This window comes from Bubalus kerabau, chromosome 1, assembly GCF_029407905.1.
Source record: "Bubalus kerabau isolate K-KA32 ecotype Philippines breed swamp buffalo chromosome 1, PCC_UOA_SB_1v2, whole genome shotgun sequence".
Classification (NCBI taxonomy): Eukaryota; Metazoa; Chordata; class Mammalia; order Artiodactyla; family Bovidae; genus Bubalus; species Bubalus kerabau.
The window spans coordinates 23,176,267-23,191,576 of record NC_073624.1 but is presented as its reverse complement, the minus strand read 5'-3'; the positions used below and the strand labels follow the sequence as shown (position 1 = coordinate 23,191,576).

General features: G+C 39.9%; 1 protein-coding gene across 1 annotated transcript; it reads left to right on the top strand.

The window, feature by feature from the left end:
- The first annotated feature begins 1,022 nt into the window (after positions 1-1,022).
- LOC129641406 (taste receptor type 2 member 7-like) lies at positions 1,023-1,952 on the top strand. The gene has a single exon (XM_055566136.1). The coding sequence runs from the start codon at positions 1,023-1,025 to the stop codon at positions 1,950-1,952; it is 930 nt and encodes a 309-aa protein (XP_055422111.1).
- Positions 1,953-15,310: the final 13,358 nt, after the last annotated feature.

Genomic DNA, 15,310 nt, shown 5'->3' with positions numbered 1-15,310 from the left:
TTGAAAACATCAACTCTTTGGTGCTCAGCCTTCTTTATGGTCCAGCTCTCACATCCATACATGACTACTGGAAAAAACACAGCTTTGATTAGACAGACCTTTGTTGGCAAAGTGATGTCTCTGCTTTTTAATACACTTCCTGGGTTTGTTATAGCTTTTTTATTTTTATAGTTTGTTATTCAATAACAAAGTTGTCTTCTTTGTCTACTACCTTGTGGTGAGATTTTCCAGGTTGGGAGGAGATTTTGCTTTTAATTATATTTCCCCAGCAGTTGGTAAGCCTTTGTCCCATGCCCTGCAATCCCATTCCCTCCTACAAGCTGCTCCCAGTCAGTGACTGAACAGAGCAGAGATTCAATGGCAGTCCTGCTCCCAGGAGGCTCAGGACCCCTCTGATGTGCACCATTGCCTTGACACTGCCCACTGGCCTCAGAACTTGTTAGGATTGTTTACTATGACTTTTCTTGTTTCATTCCCTCTCCCTCCCCAAGAGTCAGACTTACATGCTAGTATAACAGCTCCCCAGCCACCTTCTACTGTCCAAGCACTTTCCTCAGTAATGCCCTGTTTCTCGGAGCATCCAGATCGAGACAAGACATTTTCTAGATTGGAGTTTAGTGTTTCTGGCTTATAACTGAGCTGAATGAAACAAAAAAGTGTCTAAATCCTAAGAAAAAAAAATATCTAAAAATTGATCTCTATCTTGTGTGTTAGCAAACCAAGATTCAAATTCTAATGCATAACTTTACATGGAAATTATAAGCAGTGTTACAGCAGTGGCAACACATACATAATATTTGCCTTGAAAATCACTGGCTGAGATCTTGAGAGGAAGAAAGGTGGTTTCCTAAAGATAGCTAATACTTTGGGAGCATCTTGAAGGCTTTTATTTTTTTGCCAGTGATTATTAAAGTACAGGGAAAAGGAACTTATTGAACATTAGAGCTTTGAATGCATAAATCTGTAACGCCTCATTTATAAGTCAGTGGAGTACTGAAGGCAGAGATTTCCTATCAGTGGGCATGGAGAGAACATTGAACAATATACTTACGATCATTTCTGCTGGAGAATTCTTACTGGGTATTTTGGGAAATGGATTCATTGTTCTGGTTAACTGTATTGATTGGATCAGGAGCAGGAAGGTCTCCCTGATTGACTTTATTCTCACCTGCTTGGCTACTTCCAGAATATTTGTGCTGTGCATAATGATTTCAAATACAGGTTTATATGTAATCTCTGAGGAAATACAGTACAACAAGAATCTCCTGATAAATTTGGAGTTCCTCTGGACAGGATCCAGTTATTTCTCCGTAGCCTGCACCACCTGCATCAGTGTCTTCTATCTCCTCAGAATAGCCAACTTTTCTAATTTCCTTTTCCTGTGGATGAAACGGAGAATTCACAAGGTGCTTCTCATTATTGCACTGGGGGCTGTCTTCTCTTTCTGCTTGTGCCTTCTTCAAAAGAATATGGTAGTTGAAATCCTGTCCCAAAACCAGGTAAATAGCAAAAAAAATATGACATTGCACTTTCTAATGATAAAATACAATTTGTTCCTTACCATAATGTTCCTCATCCCCTTTGTAGTGTCCCTGGCCTCCTTTCTCCTTTTAATCCTCTCCTTATGTGGTCATCTCAGGCGTATGAAGGGTGTAGACTGTAGCTCAGAGGCCCATGTGAGAGCCCTGAAGGCTATGATTTCATTCCTATTCCTCTACGTTCTATACTATTTGAGCAATATTATAACAGGGTGGGCCAGTCACATTCTGGACAGTTTTGTGGCAAAGATTTTTGTGAACATGCTGTTATTTTTCTGTCCTTCTGGCCACCCTTTGCTTCTGATTTTGTGGAACAGCAAATTGAAACAGGCTTCACTCTGTGTCCTAAGGAAGCTGAAGGGTTACATGAATCTAAGAAAACCTACTCTTCCAAAAATAACCCTGAAGCGATGATGACCTTCTCAAGAATGAAGACAACAAACAGGACTTCATATTTATGTTTTTATTTTCATCCTGACTGTTTAAATTCTATTCTGTGATGGGTGATTGAGCCTTATTGAAAATATCTTCTTGGGAGTTCCCTTGGTAGCTTAGTGGTTAGAATTCTGGCTTTTTACTGCTGTGGCCTGGATTCAGTCACAGGTTGGATCCTGAAAACTGCACAGCATGATTGGAAGCCTGGCCTGCTGCAGTCCATGGGGTCTCAAAGAGTTGGACACAACTGAGTGACTGAACAACAAATGACAGGAAAAAAAATCTTCCTGGAAAATGCCAAAAGAAAAGGATTTTGCTGTGTTTCCATCAAGATGGTGATGATATAACTAACAGTAAAATTATGCATTTTATGTTAGGCAAAATATTAGTTCAATCTCACTTAATTTGTACTATATTGATTTCATAAAAATATATGTATATATAAAGAATAGCCATAAATATGTATTAATGTAGATATATTTACACTTGTAAAGATATATAGAGATTTAATTCCTAAAGAAAGGTAATTATTTTAAGTTTTCATTTAAAAATAGAAAAGGGCACCAAAATAAGGAGAGTAAATATGTTCAGGAATATGTTGAAATTTTAATTAAAAATAAAAGCTGAATATCTGAACACAAAAATAAAGTTGTTTTAAAGCCTCAGGTCATTAGTGACTACTTCTTGATACAAGCCATGACGTTAATATTTCAAATAAAATGCATCAAGAAACAATTAAGTGTTTCAACAATACAAAAGTGGATTAACTAGTAGACTTAGAATTTGGAATGTATATCATCTAATTAATGATATAGAATGATTAGTGAGATCATCTAAGGCTATAGAAGCTAAAAGGAATGATATATGTCAGAAAATGCAAGGATATCCAGGGGATGGCAATATTCCAAATTGCATTTTATGAAAATCTCTTAACAAGGAAACAAATTCCTCAATGCTAAAAAAAAAAAATTATAAGTGATCACAGGTGACTCACTGGTAACAAATCTGCTGACCAATGCAGGAGACATAGGAGACATGGGTTTGATCCTTGGATTAGAAAGATCACCTGGAGTAGGAAATGGCAATCCACTCTAGTATTCTTGCCTAGAAAATCCCATGGACCGAGGAGCCTGGTGGGCTATGGTCCATGGAGTTGCAGATAACCAGACATGACCGAGCAGCTGAGCACACACACACACATAGATTAAAGATTTAGATTTAGAAAAGAATGAGTGCACTAAAAACAAAAATACAACCAAGGATCAGGGAGCAATTAACACATGGCAAAAGGAAAATGACAAAACATCATCCCAGAGAACCGTTGAATATCAAGCTGACTTTGGCAAATAACTGGGATAAGTTTTCAAGCAGGAGGATATTGCATGTAAGCAGGAAAACGTTTCAAAGATTAATACTAAAGAATCATTTGATAAATTTTCAACACTATTCCAATACATTTTTTAAAAGCAAAAATATAAAAACTCAAATTGGTAAAATAAAAGCTAAAATAGAGAAAAATATCTAGACTCCATAGACCCCAAACTATTTCTGTTTTTCTGATGCACTCAGACTTAATTTTCAATATTTTCTTCAATTGCTTATTGGTTCCATGATCCTCTCTTCCTCTTCTATCTCTCATAATTTTAGATATTCTGATGCTTCATTATTTTGATATTGTCACCAATTGCCCAGCATGATTTTAAACCAAGAGCATAATACTTAAAAAGCAGACTTGCTTACCGGGAAAGACTATCTTTCTCACCTTCTTGGTATTTAGCAAGTATGTTTTGGATGGGTAGATGAACAGATTCAAAATATGTTCCAAATATCACTAAGACATTGGGAATTTTGATGAGATATAAGAACAGTGCTTGGAAAGAAATGTATTTATTTGTGGCTAGATTACAACTATAAAAGCTCTGGTAGCAAGTCTCATAGACATAAAAAACCCCAAGACAAGGCAATGACTATTTGGAAATTATAACAACTCATTACTGTGGCTAATGTATTAACAGGGGATGTGACAAATAGACTCGAGGGATTAGATCTGGTAGGCAGAGTGCATGAAGAACTGTGGACAGAGGTTTGTAACAGTGTACAGGAGATGGTGACCAAAACCATCCCCCAGAAAAAGAAATACAAGAAGGCAAAGTGGTTGTCTGAGGAGGTCTTACAAATAGCTAAGAAAAGAAGATAAACTAAAAGCAAAGGAAAAAGGGAAAGATTTACTCAACTGAATGCAGAATTTCAGAGAATACTAAGGTGAGATCAGAAAGCCTTCTTAAGTGAATGATGCAAAGAAATAGAGGAAAACAATTAAATGGAAAAGACTAGAGATCTCTTCAAGAAAATTGGAGATACCAAAGGAACATTCCACTCAAAGATGGGCACAGTAGAGAGCAGAAATGCAAGGACCTTACAGAAACAGAAGAGGTAGCAAGAATATACAGAAAAGGTCTTAATGACCAGGATAACCATGATGGTGTGTTCAACTCACCTAGAGTCAAACATCCTAGAATGTGAAGTCAAGTGGGCCTTAGAAAACATTACTATGAACAAAACTAGTGAAGGTGATGGAATTCCAGCTGAGTTATTTAAAATCTTAAAAGATGATTCTGTGAAAGTGCTGCACTCAACATGCCAGCAAATTTGGAAAACTCAGCAGTGGTCACAGGACTCAAAAAGGTCAGTTTTCATTCCAATCCCAAAGAAAGGTGGTGCCAAAGAATGTTCCAATTACCATACAATTGCACTCATTTCACATGCTAGCAAGATTATGCTCAAAATCCTTCAAACTAAGGTTTCAGCAGTATGTGAACTGAGAATGTCCAGATGCACAAACCGGATTTAGAAAAAGCAGAGGAACCAGAGATCAAATTGCCAACATCTCCTGGATCACAGAAAAAGCAAGATCATTAAAAAACAATCTGCTGGATCATTAAAAAAGCAATCTGCTTCATTGACTACACTAAAGCCTTTCACTATGTCAGTCATAACAAACTATGGAAAATTCTTCAAGAGATAGGAATACCAAGCCACCACCTTACCTGTCTCCTGAAAAACCTGTATGCAGGTCAAAAAGCAACAGTTAGAACTGAACATGGAACAATGGACCTGTTCAAAATTGGGAAAGGAGTACATCAAGATTTTATATTGTTGCCCTGCTTATTTAACTTATATGCAGAGTAATCATGAGAAATACCAGGCTGGATGATGAACAAGCTGGAATTAAGACCACAAGAAATATCAACAGCGTCAGGTATACAGATGATACCACTTTAATGACAGAAAAGGAAGAGGAACTAAAGAGTCTTTTGATGAAGATGAAAGAAGAGAGTGAAAAAGCTGGCTTAAAACTCAGTATTAAAAAAACTAAGATCATGGCATCCGGTCCCATCACTTCATGGCAAATAGATGGGGAAAAAGTGGAAACAGTGATCAATTTTCTTTTCTCGGACTCCAAAATCACTGTGGACAGTGACTGCAGCCACAAAATTAAAAGACGCTTGCTCCTTGGAAGAAAAGCTATGAAAAACCTAGACAACAGAGTAAAAAGCAGAGACATCATTTTGCTGGCAAAGGTCCATATAGTCAAAGCTATGATTTTTCCAGTAGTCATGTACAGCTGTGAGAGTTGGACCATAAAGAAGGCTGAGTGCCAAAGAATTGATTTTTTTGAACTGTGGTGCTGGAGAAGACTCTTGAGAGTCCCTTGGACAGCAAGGAGATGAAACCAGTTATTCCAAAGGAAATCAATCCTGAATATTCATTGGAAGGACTGATGCTGAAGTGGAAGCTGCAATACTTTGGCCACCTGATGGGAAGAGCCAAATCACTGGAAAAGATCCTGATGCTGGGACAGATTGAGGGCAGAGAAGGGGTCAACAGAGAATGAAATAGTTGGATGGCATCACCAACTCAATGGACATGAAGTTTAATCAAACTCAGGGAGATAGTGAAGGACAGGGAAAGCTGGTGTTCTGAAGTCCATGGGGTCCTGGGGGTCAGACACAACTGAACAACAAAACAACAACATGACCTAAAAGTGTGCTAGGGAAATAATGAGCATAGAATGAACTGGCATGTTAAATTTACTGCTGCTGCTAAGTCGTTTCAGTCGTGTCCGACTCTGTGCGACCCCATAGATGGAAGCCCACCAGGCTCCTCCATCCCTGGGATTCTCCAGGAAAGAACACTGGAGTGGGTTGCCATTTCCTTCTCCAATGCATGAAAGTGAAAAGTGAAAGTGAAGTCGCTCAGTCGTGTCCGACTCTTTGCGACCCTGTGGACTGCAGCCTACCAGGTTCCTCCGTCCATGGGATTTTCCAGGCAAGAGTACTGGACTGGGTGCTATTGCCTTCTCCGGTTAAATTTACTACACAACCTTCACTGATGCCTAGAGGTGCAGTTGCAACACTCATTAGAACCAGATTATTTCTTGATCAGGTACCATGGGTGGTCTCAAATAAATAAATGAATACGAGTGAAAGCACAGGACTTAGAATATAGATGGCCCAGAGCATAGGGCACAGTAGAGTTTATTGTGAAGGAAGAAAATACAGAAATTATTGCATACTTTAAAATGCAGAGTAGTCTTTCATTCTTCTCATTTCCCAGATAGAGTGCTAATTTGGGTACTGAGTGCTACTTATTAACACTGCTGTTCTCAGGAATCCCATGTTTTGACAGAAGTTTTCGCTTTTGATCCCTTCCTAGGGCAATTTAATGTAGATATGGGATGCCTGCATTTTTAGAGAGTAAAGTATAGAAAGACTTTGTCTACATATGATGTAAAAGCAACTTGTTTTCAAGCACCAAAAAACCAGTAAGCAAATTTATTTTTTCTTGCCACTGCCCCTTCAATCCTGTTTTACTGAGTTATTCTTCTCTTTCAAGAATAAGAAGTTATTCTTCTCTGCCTTCTCTTAGGCAGCCCCCACAGCTTCTATCATCACTCATACATCAAGTGCAGCCCAGACTAAAAATAAAGTTTAAATTTGTCATTCAGTATAAAAGATCTCCCACTCAGCAATTTCAGACCCCATTTAAGCCTTGAAATCTAACATAGGAGAGGATTTTTTTGCAGATTGCTATTTATCTCCCCATCATCTTGTGCTGCCTGTGGTTCCTTTATGGTTCCATCTATAGCTAGCATTATCTACAGTTCTCTTTTGGGCTGTCAAAAGCTATCAGTCATCCTGAATATTTTAATGAAGATTCATTCTGTCAAGACACTTGGAGGTTTGATGACTCCCATTAAATGACTCCCAGAGAGCTCAGTACAATCAGTGTTATAGTTTATTAAAATAAAAAGATATTGATGAAAATCAGCAAAGGCCAAAGGTACATAGAGTAGAGTGGAGCCCAGGAGAAAACAGACACAGCTTTCAAATTGTCCTCTCTTGGTGGAGTTATATGAACAGTGCTTGGTTCACCCAGTAACGATGAATGTATGACCACACATGTAAAGTATTGCCAATGAGAAAAACTCACTGGAGCCTTGGTGTCCAGGGGTTTTATTAGGGATTCATGACATAAACATGGAGCACCCATGTGATTGATTATAACTACTTGGTCTCCAGCTCAAATTGAAACAGCATAGCTCTGAGCTCCAAGAAAACAAAAAAGAAATCACTATAGATGACGTTGTTAGCATAAACTAGACTATCTGGTGTGACTCAAGACCCTGGGTATACAGAGATACTCTTGCTGGGTAGGATATTCCAAGTGCTTAGAGGTTTTCTTCCAGAAACCAGTCAAGTGTCAAATCTTTCTTTGGAACATGCAGGGTTGAAACACCCTAAGTTTGCAGCATTGACCCTTTACCATTAGTACCTTTGTGGGTTTTATTGGAATCTTTTCACATGGGCTGTCCTATCTGAGGTTCCTGTGCTGATTCCTTAAAGGTACTGAATCATAAGAAATGATTATGATCCTGGTTTCTGATGTCGAAATTTACCTGGACGGTATTTTCCTGGATTACTTTGCTCTTTCATGAGATGATTTTTAGGAGTTGCCTTTCAAATGACCTGTGTCAAGCTCCCTTTATAAAGATCATGTCTGTCCCGTGAGAAACAGGAAACCTGCCCCAGTGAACTCTGGAAGGGCAGCCATTCTCAAGCAGTCCTCTCTGCTCTAACCATTCTATAGCCACGTCTTGTCTTATAGACTTTTTCAGGTATAATCCCAGCTGTTTGTTCCCCAGTCTCTAGGAGATATATGTCAATTTCTATACATGCTTCTCCTTTCATTTAGATGGTGAGATAAACTGATTATTCTCTTCAAAGAAATGATCTCTTTTAGCCTCTTTTCTTAAATTTCCATATTAATCATATGGTGACATGCTAAGGGAAACAGAACCACAAAACTGGTATCATCATCTTTAGTACAGACTTTCTAGGACACGTTAGTAAGTCTCCAAAGCCTCTTCCAAACCACTGGGGAAACGCCCCTTCATCCTGTTGCACAGCTTACACCTTGGTGCACAAAAGTGAGACTAGAGGGAGCCAAGGCCTTGTGCTAGGCTGATGGCATGACTCCAGCATAGAAGTCAGCGAACATTTTTCTGTCAAGAGTCAGAGAGTAAATATTTTAGGTTTTCCAAGTTATATGGTGCTGTGACTACCGAGTTGTGCCATTGTAGCTCAAAAGCAGCCATAGCCAATACATAAATGAATGGACATAGCTGTATTTCAACAACTTTATTTACAAAAATAGGCAGCAGCCTGTGGACCATAATTTGCCAACCTAAAATCTAGAGGAACTAAATTTATTAAAAGTCATTAAGTGGAAGCAAATCAATTAAAAAGTTTTATCCTAACAATAAGCCTACAACTCTGCTTCCTGGGAATAGAGTCTATGAAAGGATCACAAATGGATATCTAAGAACTAAAATAATACTATTTAAAATTCAGATTTAAATGGATGGATATATCAACCAGAGTAGATCAGAAGAAAGAAACTATCATATCGATTTGAAAAGAATATTTTAATATAAAGATTTATTAACTGGGTATAGAGTTGTTAATAAAATAACTGAAAGAGTAGAAAGAGAACCCTACAGGGTGATGAAGAGAGCAGCCACAGGAAGCAGCTCTCATTCCTAGGGTTAAGGAACAAAGGAGAAAGGTTAAAATGATTAAAGCCTAGAAACCTAGAAAAGGGAACCCATGGCACTGAATTTCAGACCTTATGGAAGATACATTGCTTAACTGGCACTGTGACTCAGCCTATAGAAATGGCCTTCTGAACACGAGGGAGAGGTTGTGCTGGAATTATACTCAGAAGACGGGGAGCAGGCTGGTGTACTGAGGGAGGGTTCAGTACAGCACCAGAAACGCTGAAAACTGGATTCAGCTGCTCCGAGGGGAAGGAAATGCTGGCAGGATGAAGAAACACTGCTGGAGTGGTGCTCACAGAAACAACGAGTAGACAGGGAGCGTGTAGGAATCCAGCCGGAAATAAACGGGAGATAACAAATCCCATTTTCCTTCATCAGCCTTACAGTCTCCTTCTACCATCCTTTATTGGAAGAGCCTAACATAGAGCCCCTCTTTGATAGGCAAGAATACAGGAGTGGTCGTCATGCCTGCCTCCAGGGATCTTCCTGACCCAGGGATTGAAATTGCTTCTCTTATGTCTCCTGCATTGGTGGGAGGGTTCTTTACCACTAGCACCACCTGGTAAAGCCCAGGTGGATCTGTAAGGCTACGGTATATCATGCAGAACCATCATGCCCCTATGTCCTCATAGAGACTTTATTTAAGCGTGTGAAAGTCGCTCAGCCGTGTCCAACTCTTTGAGACCCCATGGACTGTATCCCGTCAGCCTCCTCTGTCCATGGAATTCTCCAGGCCAGAATACTGGAGTGGACAGCTGTTCCCTTCTCCCGGGGATCTTCCCAACCCAGAGATCGAACCCAGGTCTCCTGCACTGTAGGCAGATTCTTTTACCGTCTGAGCCACCGATGTTCATTATTCATGTGATCATCATGAACTGGATGTTATATGAGCCACTAAGCCACAAATCTGGGCATGGATAGTTGCAATCTATAATTAAGTAGGAATTATGTAGAATAGAGACATCTTGAACAGGTCTGAAGTTCAGTTCAGTTCAGTTGTTCAGTAGTGTCTGACTCTTTGTGACCCCATGGACTGCAGCATACCAGGCTTCCCTGTCCATCACCAATTCCCAGAGTCTACTCATGTCCATCACATCAGTGATGCCATCCAACCATCTCATCTTCTGTTGTCCCCTTCTCCTCCCATCTTCAACCTTTCCCAGCATCAGGGTCTTTTCCAATGAGATAGCTCTTTGCATCAGGTGGCCAAAGTATTGGAACTTCAGCTTCAGCATAAGTCCTTCCAATGAATATTCAGGACTGATTTCCTTTAGGATGGACTGGTTGGATCTCCTTGCAGTCCAAGGGACTCTCAAGAGCTGTTTCCAACACCACAGTTCAAAAGCATCAATTCTTTGGTGCTCAGCTTTCTTTATAGTCCAACTTTCACATCCATACATGACTACTGGAAAAAACATAGCTTTGAATAGATGGAATTTGGTTGGCAAAGTAATGTCTCTGCTTTTTAATATGCTGTCTAGGTTGGTCATAGCATTTCTTCCAAAGAACAAGCATCTTTTAATTTCATGGCTGTAGTCAGGATGGAGACATTCCTGGGGAGAGAGTCGTGAAGGAGGAGAAGTTTCCACACAGTAGGAAACCCTCTCACAGGCGGGTCTGTGGGGACTTTTGGAATCTCAGAAGGCAACATAACCAGGAGAAAAAATAGAAGGAAAAAAAAAATCCCACAGAATACACATAACTGCAACTGCATTGAAAAATGAACTTTCCCATGAAAGACTCTAACCTAACAAACTAACGGGCATCCTGGCCAGCTCCCAGAACAAAGGATTGAATGACTACCAAAGGAGAGCTAGCCAGCTGTGTACCAGCTATGTACCAGCCCCTCCCCATCCAGGGACAGAGAGGCAGGCTTGAGACATCCAGAGCCCAAAGGCAAGGGGCTGCTACAATCTTAGCCCCAGAGATGGCATCTTCCGCTGGGAGGGTTGCAGCCTGAGATCAGCTCTCCAAAGGAGACATATGGCATATCTGAGATGGTGCTGTCGTGGCACACCCAGAAAACTAAGTGGTTGGGATTGGGGAGGTGATTGAGATGCACAGCCCACCTGGGACAGTGAGCTCACCAAGCACCTGGTTGCCTGAGCTGCTCAGATCTGGGCATACAAAATGTATGCCCAACGCAAAGAGACTGAGCCAGAACTGTCTCCTGTGGAGATATGGGTCAGCAGTGGCCTGCTGCAGGGCCTGTGTGTGCAGCAGACCTGGGTATGGCATAAGCCCTCTTGGAGGAGATCGCCATTAACCCCACCATAGAACCACCAGAACTTACACAGGACTGGGGAAACAGACTCTTGGAGGGCACAAACAAAACCTTGTGTGCACCAGAACGCAGGAGAAAAGAGCAGTGACCCCACAAAAAACTGACCCAGACATGCCCATGAGTGTCCAGAATCTCCGGCAGAGGCATGAGTCAGCAGTGGCCTGCTGCAGAGTTGGAGGCACTGAATGCAGCAGTGAGTGCAGGGGACCTTTTGAAGGACATCACCATTATCTTCATTACCTCCACCATAGTTTGGCCTCAGGTCAAGCAACAGGGAGGAAACACAGCCCCACCCATTGACAGAAAATTGGATTAGAGATTTACTGAACATGGCCCTGCTCATCAGAACAAGACCCAGTTTCCCCCTCAGTCAGTCTCTTCCATCAGAAAGTTTCCATAAGCCTCTTATCCTTATCTATCAGAGGGCAGACAGAATGAAAACCATAGTCACAGAAAACTAACCAAACTGATCACATGGACCACAGCCTTGTCTAACTCAATGAAACTATGAGACACGCCATGCAGGGCCACCCAAGGTTGACGGGTCATGGCAGAGAGTTCTGACAAAACATGGTCCACTGGAGAAGGAAACATCAAACCACTTCAGTATTCTTGCCTTGAGAACCCCATGAACAGTATGAAAAGGCAAAAAGGCATGACACTGAAAGATGAACTCCCCAGTTCAGTAGGTGCCTAATATAATACCAGAGAAGAGTGGAGAAATAACTCCAGAAAGAATGAAGGGATGGAGTCAAAGCAAAAACAACACCCAGTTGTGGATGTGACGGGTGATGGAAGTAAAGTCCGATGCTGTAAAAAGTAATTATTGTATAGGAACCTGGAATGTTAGGTCCATGAATCAAGGCAAATTGGAAGTGGTCAAACAGGAGATAGCAAGAGAGAACATCGACGTTTTAGGAATCCATGAACTAAAGTGGACTGGAATGGGTGAATTTAACTCAGATGACCATTATATCTACTACTGTGGGCAAGAATCCCTTAGAAGAAATGGAGTAGCCCTCATAGTCAACAAAAGAGTCTGAAATGCAGTACTTAGGTGCAATCTCAAAAACAGCAGAATCATTTCTGTTCGTTTCCAAGACAAGCCATTCAATATCACAGTAATCCAAGTCTATGCCCTGACCAGTAATGATGAAGAAGCTGAAGTTGAATGGTTCTATGAACAGGTCTGAAAGTCACAAGTGAATTACATGAGCAGATGATGTAGACCACTTTAATGTCAATTCCAATTGCATTATCTGGTCTCTTTTAATCCACACTTCATAGATCATTGAATTGTCTCAATTCATATAGAAGAGCCTAGATTTTCTGAATAGCTTTAGCTTGTTCAGGCCCTACTCATAATTAGCAGCATTATGAGTATTCTGCAAACAAACAAGTGGAAGTAGCACACTCAGGTTTTTATTAACTCTGAAATCCAAAAGGCCTGTCAAATATTATACCCTTTTTAGTGGTTAAGAGGTACAATGCTCAGCAAGTTGTCTTTCATAATGGAGGGGGATTATGATACTGAGATTAGATTCATATATTGCCTGCCAAGTTTCCTAAAAACTTCAGACACTGTATCTTATCCTGTAATGCAGTGACCTCTACTGTGAATGTTTCATAATTTACCAACAGAATAGGGTTTTCTGGTTACATCTACATGGTAAAGAATTTTAATGTGAAAATTGGTGTTGGAAGTTCCTATTTCACAATTCAAATTTGCATATCAAATGATATAACTCTTTGGGAGAGGAGAACAAATTTTTATTCAAAAGTGTGAAAATTAATCCAGGCCTTAATTTACATGGTAGCAAATGAAAATTTGGCCTTTCAATCATCTCTGTACATAGAATATTACTGTAGCTGACATCTGGACCAAGAGTGGAAATTCTTGGCAGAGCTGTATGGAAATGTCCAATGAGTGTTACAGAAAGTGACTCCACACTTTTATTACATATTGCTGGGCTTCCTAACTAAAAAGAAGAGCCACAATTAAAAAAAAAAAAAAAAGGAGAAGAACAACTATTGCACAATCAAACACAAAGCCTATATCATTATCTCATAAATCATCTGGAAATTAGTCAACAAACTATGGATCAGAGTTTTCTCTTTGTAGTCATGTTAAATATACTGGAGAAGATTTTCATGGTTGTGACTGGTGGGGAATTTATAATAGGAATTTTAGGGAATGGATTTATTGAACTCACAACTTGCATTGCCTGGATTAGAAATCAGAAGTTGAGCTTGGTTGACTTCATTCTTACTAGTTTGGCCTTTTCCAGAATCAGTCAATTATGGATAACCACTGTCATGTTCTTTTCAATGATGTTCTATCAGGCAGGCTTTGGTACTGTAGGAAGAAAATATATCTTCTTTTGTATCTGGATACTGGCCAGTCACTCAAGCACTTGGCTTGCTACTTGCCTTGCTGTCTTTTATTTCCTGAAGATTGCCAGTTTCTCCCATCCTCCTTTCCTTTGGCTAAAATTGAGAATTAACAAGGTTGTTTTCATGCTTCCACTGGTATCTGTGCCCTTCCTAGTCATAAGTTTTCCTTAGCCATATAATGTTGATGTCTTCTGGTGTCATGTCCAAAAGATGCATGAGAGAAATATGACTGAGTTATGCAATGTGAATGAATATCAAAATTTAAATTTTATTATCTTCACTATGGAGTCCCTCCCCCCTTCTTCCTTTCCCTGATTTCCTTTATCCTGTTGCTCCATTCTTTGTGGAAACACAAGAAGAACATTGCACACACTGTCAGGGATTCCAGAGACCCTCGTGTGGAGGCCCATTTCAGAGCCATGAAAACTGTGTTTTTCTTTCTCATGCTCTTTGTCCTGTACCAATTTGGCCTTTTCATGACATTTGGGGGGCATTTTTTCCTACAGAACAAGCTGGTTGTGATGTTTGGTTATATGTTAGGAATGCTGTATCCTTCAAGTCACTCATATGTTTTAATTTTTGGAAACAGTCAAATGAGGAAATTCTTATTGGTGATTCTTAGGCATCTGAAGTGTGGCCTGTAAGGAAGGCACTGTTGGCTGCATAGGTAGGCCTGGGACAAAAGTCATCAACAAATCTTCGTGGAACCTGCCTTGCTTCATGGAATTCTTCCTTTTGCATATATACTGTGTCCTGAGTATCACTGCAGTTCTCCCGAGGCCTGGATAGACCTCTAATCTAGTATGTATGTATGTGTGTGTGCACTCAGTTGTGTCCAACTCTGCGATCCCATGGACTGTAGATTGCCAGGCTCCTCTGTCTAATCTAGTAGCCAGAGGAAAAAAGTGTAGACAAGAAGTATTGCCTCTTACAGCTGTTAGAACTTTTGCATATCTGCTTAAAAAAAGAGAGAGAGAGAAAAGGACTGTGAATAGTCATACCACTCACACAGATCTGCAGAAGAGGGAGGTTGTTAGAAATTAAAAGTCATCAAAATTGTATTTAGTTCCTCTAAATAACCACTTAGTCCCTGTGATAATACAGATTTAGTCATTCAATTCATGTTTTGATGATATTTTACAGTAAATTGTGAGAATTTTTGCTGCTGATGTGACTGCAGAAATCAAATAGTCTGGAATTCATTGAAGCCGTTCAAATATTTTCATAACAGCTAGTTACTACTGCTGGAAATTTGATTGTACTAAGAGCATATTGTGCAATCTAAGGCATATGGCACGATCATATCTGGAATGTACATCAAAATAATCCATCAGGGAGTCGGATGGCTAAGGTACAGTGGCTGTAAGAATTTACATTTCTACCATACATTGATAATGCTGAAAGTGTATGATGGGTACATCAGATTTATTGTGCCGTTTTCTCTATCTTTGTTTAATATTTTTCATAATGAAAATTAAATAAAAATTAGTGAAAGGTTTTTTGTTTAATTCTTGGTTTTTTTTTTAGGCATGAAATTTA

Coding starts and splice junctions, on each gene's coding strand:
- LOC129641406 (XM_055566136.1), top strand. CDS start 1,023: ATGGAGAGAACATTGAACAATATACTTACGATCATTTCTGCTGGAGAA.